This window comes from Colletotrichum chrysophilum (genome assembly GCF_026319265.1).
Source record: "Colletotrichum chrysophilum strain AFK26 chromosome Unknown scaffold_79, whole genome shotgun sequence".
NCBI lineage: Eukaryota > Fungi > Ascomycota > Sordariomycetes > Glomerellales > Glomerellaceae > Colletotrichum > Colletotrichum chrysophilum.
Genome location: NW_026517366.1, coordinates 213,346 through 219,345, shown reverse-complemented (window position 1 = coordinate 219,345; position 6,000 = coordinate 213,346). Strand labels below are relative to the sequence as shown.

At 33.8% G+C, this 6,000-nt stretch overlaps 1 protein-coding gene across 1 annotated transcript; it reads left to right on the top strand.

Moving 5' to 3' along the window:
- Positions 1-3,816: 3,816 nt before the first annotated feature.
- On the top strand, positions 3,817-5,316 carry COL26b_008802 (uncharacterized protein; the record flags this gene model as incomplete). Its single annotated transcript, XM_053181549.1, has 1 exon — positions 3,817-5,316. The coding sequence occupies one exon, from the start codon at positions 3,817-3,819 to the stop codon at positions 5,314-5,316; it is 1,500 nt and encodes a 499-aa protein (XP_053034560.1).
- Between the last annotated feature and the right edge of the window lie 684 nt (positions 5,317-6,000).

Genomic DNA, 6,000 nt, shown 5'->3' with positions numbered 1-6,000 from the left:
GGACCGCTTTCTCCATGTCGGTCCTAGGTCAGGACCGCTTATCTCTCGTCGGTCCTTCTTATCATCACGTGACCTGTACTATAGTTCTTCCGTTCCGAGTGAGTCCCTGTTGTTCCCGTGATCCTGCAGTACAAATGTCCTGTCCTAGCCGCCCGATGCCCAAGTGGGTCGGTTAACTGTTATCCTGCATAACGGGTCGTAACACTTTGATTCGGCGGATTTTAGACTTAGAGAAATCAAGCATAATTATCACTAATTAATAATAGCGCCTAGTAGTTAGATTTTCAATTAGCTTTAACTTAGCGATACTATAACTATTTTTCTTCTATTTTTAAATTAATTTATTTCTCTCTCTATATAATAATTTCTCCTCTAAGTAAATATATATATGATAGGCTAAATTTCTCTATATATAAAGTAATTATAGTAATATAATTCTATAACTAAAGATTTCTAATATTACCCTTAAGAAGCTATAAATTAATCTTTAATACTATAATATTTCTCCTCTAAAAATATATTAATAAATCCTATAACATAATAGTAGTATAATAACCTTTTTTTAAGAAAAACTACTTAATAAAGAAAGTATAATAAAAATAGCTTTAATTAAAGATTACTAATTAAGCTATAAATAAAACTATTTTTCTTTCTAATAATGATATATTTTTATTTTATAATAAGATAAATTATAAACTAACTATAAAAGTAATATAAAGTATATTTAGTTGGAAGGGAAAATAATAAGATAAAATAGTTATAAATGTTCTATATAAAATATCTTAAAATAGGTTTTAACCTCTTCTAAATATCTTTAAGTAACTAATTAAAACTAAGAAGTAAGAATAAGTTAATAAGAGGTAAAGAGTAAATAGAGTAAATAGAACTAATTTAAAAATAACTAGTAATATTACTCTATTAAAAAGTAAATATAAAATAAATAGAGATAATATAAACATAGTAATAATAGAATAGTAGTTATATAGAAAGAAGAATATAAATATAACTATAGCTGTAATAATAAGCTACGTAGAGATAAGACTAAAAGAAATAAATTTATATAAAGTATTAATATAAAATAAATAAAAATATATAATTAAAAAACTAATATAAGTAATTAATATAAATAATAAGAGAAGATATAGAAAACTTAAAGTAGCTAAAAGAAATAGAAACAATATAATAAACTAAACTTAAGAAAATAATTATATTATCTAAACTATAATGTAAATATATAAGTTTATTATACTAAAAAGTAATATAAAAAGTTATATAAGTTAAATAAATAGTCGTAAAAAAGTATATTTTATATGATCTTTAGTAAATTTAAACTATATATACTAAAGTATAAAAGTAAATAATGATAGTAAATAATTAGAAGTATTCTATTTAGTAATAATAGTAGCTAATATTTATATTAAAATAATTAATATAATAATATAACTTAAGAGAAAATAGCTTAAAATTTACTACTAAAGAGGTTTAAAATATAATATCTATAAAAGTTATACTTAAGGGGTTTTTTATTCTAAAAACTTCTAAATCTTTATAAAAACCTCTAAAAACTATTAAATCTTTAAAATAACTTATACTTAAAAACCTATTCATCTTAAATATACTATATAAAACAAAACTTATTAAAAAAGTAAAAAAGAGTTTGTTATTAGAAGTATAATATTATATAATTGTTTATTAAATTATATATCTATAAGATAATTTATATATAGTAATTAAGAACAACTATATACTTAATATTAAATATAATATTTAAGAGAATTCTTTTAATTTCTTTTAAATATAATTAAATGTTATAGCTAAAAGATAATAGAAAACTAAGTATTATCTTAGCTATTAACTAAGATTAAGTAGTAATAAGAAAATAATAATTTTATAACTAAGTTTATAATCTTTACATATTATATTATAATAGATATAGAAGTAGTATTATTAATTTAAACTTAATATATCTCTGATATTTTTCGATCGCTTAAGATTATATATATTAATAATAAATCCTATTTCAAGAATAATTTCTTATCTATAGTTATTATATATTATAAAATATACTTTATTTATAGATTAGTTTTATATCTTATTTCTACTAAGTAAATTAAAAGGATAGTTTAACTTATTAAATATCTTATAATATAATAAGCTATTATAACTTTAAAAAGAAGTTAGTTAAAATAGGTTTATAAAGTTTCATAATAGATGAGAATCTTAAATTTAAAATTTATTGTTTTAATTAAAACTTTATTAATAAAGATAATACTTAATTTTAATATTAATAATATTAACTTCTATATTAAAAGATTAGATAACTTTAATAATTTTATCCTTATTATTGAAATAAAAAGATATATTATATTTAAATCTAAAAGTAGTTTAATAAACTTTAAACTTATAAGTTAACTAAATATTTTATATCTATAAATAGTTATTTAAAAAGAAATTTAAAATAATATCTAAGAACCTTTTATCAAAATTATTAAAATATAAAATATAAAGTTAAATCTTTATTAAGAATTTTAAGTTAATAATATAATATAGAAAAGAATAAATAAGGATAGATAAGTAAAATTAAAGTTTAATTAATCTTAATTTAATCTCTTTAAGATTATGAAGAGAACTTGTAATATTTCTTATGAAACTATAAGTTTAAACTTACTTCTTATAGAAATACTATATAAGATCTATATATCTAATTTAAAAACTTTTATTTTAAAACTAATTTATTTCACTTGAAAACTATTACTTTTATTTTATACTTTAAACTGTATTAATAATAACATATAGTTCTTTATAAACTACTATAAAACCTAAAAAGTAATAAAAGCTATTAAAATAACTAGTTATAAGAAAATATCTTTTAAACTAAAATCTAAATACTTAAACAAAAGAGAATAAAGAAAAGACCTATATACTTAAGAAAAACTAAAATATTAAGATACTTAAAGTCTAAAAAAGAAGAGATATCACTATAATAGTATAGATAAGGATAAATAGGATGAGTTTATAGACTATATTATTATAAATAGTAAATAAGATTTAAGTATAAGATATATATTAGTTAGGTTATAGCTTAAGTTAGGACTTTTATAGAAAAAGCTAGTCTATAGATCTAATACTACTACTACTACTAGAACCCTACTAATTAGCTAAGCAGCTAGAAGGCTATAGAGGCACGCCTAGGGGCGGATTTTAGACTTAGAGAAATTAAGCATAATTATCACTAATTAACACTGGGCTCCGCGCCAAAAGGTGGGTCTTCGGAGACCGTTGCGGGTCTCGGTGGACACCGGATGTCGGCGGATGTCGGATCGCTTATCTAATCGACAGCCGACCATGATTTAGGAAGGAAGCCCGCATGAACCGGCAACACGCCCAACTGCAGTCATCTGAAGCACACCTATTGACCGAGAACCATAGATCGGTTTTTATCTATCTTTACTCGACGTCTATTTCAACCAGAAGCCATTCAAAGAACGCAATCCCAACTTTGAAAACAACCGCTCAGCGTGTGGCAAAATTGAGTTCAATATTCGCGGCAGGCAGCAGCGTCAGTTGATAAGCCACGTGACTTTGTCATCCCATGTATGTTTGTTGTCTCTTTGATCCTTCACCGAAACTTGCCAAAATATCATATACTAAAGATTACGAGTTGTTTTTAACGCATTTCTCAAGCTTCGGACTCTGGTGCCCCAAGTATCTGGAAATTGACTTGGGAACACGTCTCCAGAATCCACACATGCCCCCGCCTTCGCTTCTCAAGATCAGGTCATTCTCAACACGGACCTTGTCAACCACTACGTCAAGATGACTGCACTCCTCGACCTCCCAGCCGAGATCCTTATCCAGATCGTCAGTCTGCTCTGTCCCCACTGTATTGTCATAAGCCGAAACTTGGGACAATGCACCTGCCAGGAAGAGCGGCCTAAAGACGGCAAGCGGTTCACCGCATCGGACCTCCTCCGTCTGGACTTGGCGAGATTATCGCGAACCTGCCGCGCTCTTCGAGACATTGCACAACCAGTGCTCTATCACAGCCCGAAGCCTGTTGTCGGCTATGAGCTTCTACTCGCGCGCACCCTCGCCAAACGACGTGACCTCGCCCACCACGTCAAGGAGCTCCACCTCGGAAGATGGAGCGTCTACGAAAAAGACGTGACGCCAGAGCTACAGGACCTTTTCAACGGGATCATCGTTGAGGTAGGCGTTTCTCCAAGTCTTTTGGGAGAAACAAGCAAGGAATGGCCCAAAGATTGGTTCCTGAATGGCGCCGAGAACAAGAATCCCTACGTGGGCTTCATCCCAGACATCACCAAAGGGAGCGATGCTAGCGAGTTCTTCAACAACCGTGTGCGCGTTGTTGATGCACTGATGGTCACCCTCGTATCTAACGTCGAGCACATCCACCTGCTCCCCCTTTCCGTTCCCAGCTTCCCGTTCTGCGCTCCGGGTTCTCTGCTGCGGTTGACAGACCTCACGTTTCAGGTGTCAAACCAGGGAGAGGGTAGCAGCATTGACTGTGTAAAGGGCATTCTTGATGCCGCGCCGGCGCTGGAGCGGATCAGGGGCCTGGGCATCAACGGCATGTCCGCGGCGGTGACGCATCGGAACCTGAAAAGCCTCGATCTCAACAATAGCGCACTTGGCGCGACGCACCTTCAAGCCATCATGAACGGGTTCCCTAAGCTAGAGGTGTTCGGGTACGAAGTCGACACGCACATTGACGTCGGAAGCCCTGACGCGCGCGACGCCATTCCGAGAGAGATTGGCGAAGCCCTACTCATCCGCAAAGACACTCTCAAGGACGTGGATCTCGACCTGGCCCGCTCGTCGATGTACAGGCACAACTCGCGACTATCACCCGAAGACGCGATGCCCAGCCTGAATGAGATGGAGATGCTGGAAGAGCTCGCGATTGACCGGGAGGCCATCTTTGTGACGAGAGACATGATGCCCGAGGCGTTGTGGGTTCAGATTGACGAGGATGGGATCGGGAACATGGTCGAGGGCGGGGAAGTAGACAATGAGATTGACGAGATGCTGCAAGCTCTGATGGACCCCGACGACAGAAGGAGGAAAAAGGACTTGATCGTTGACTTTTTGCCGCCGTCGATTCGGTCCTTCAAGCTGTACGATCGGCACGGGAAGCTGTTCCCGGATTTGATCAAACTTGCAACGGAGACGCCCGAGAAATTTCCCAACTTGAAGAAGGTCAGGTTCTGGGGCTTTAATGAGGACCAACGTATGGCTTTGAGGGGATCATTTAGAAGGGCTGGAGTGAAGTGTTTCCATGGAGGGTACTTGTAATAATACTCAGCGGCAAAGAAAATGTATCAAGACGTGTTCTCCATGACGCTGGATTGAACCCAATTACCGCGAGGCAACGCTGCGACTCAAAAGGCTGGAACGACCTGAAGATAAGATTGCCTCGGGGCTTTTCATGGTAGTCGTGAATAGCAGTTTCGACGTTGCAGATCTCGTTATTGCTTCATGCCCGTGCCTTGTTCTTGAAACATGGAATACCTGCCTGTTGTGAGCTTTCGTCATACTCCTTGATAACGCGGACTTTAATAATACTTGTAGAAGAAGCTAGTTTAACACACCTGGTAAACAAGGAGAAAATAATGTAGTAATTGAAGTTGGAACTTACATGAGTTTTCTTTACGTTATTGATCCAATGCGGACTCCCCAACGCGACTGAATAACATTTCATCGTTACTACAATAATTAAGTGAGAATTAGCATCGTTATGATAGCCATCAAATCCGGCACACAATGCTTGTTAGTGTACACACATGTCTTCTGACGTCATAGGGACTGCGGAGAATGAAGCTGGTAATAGTCGAGGGAACTTGTACTTTCTAGGTCACCCACTGAGATGTTTTCATAATGGATCATGGGCTTGGAGCATAGCTGAGAAGGTTGTGCCGTTGAATGATGTGAACACAGCACACCACGCGATTGGACGCACAACCTCTCAACTGGTTTGTG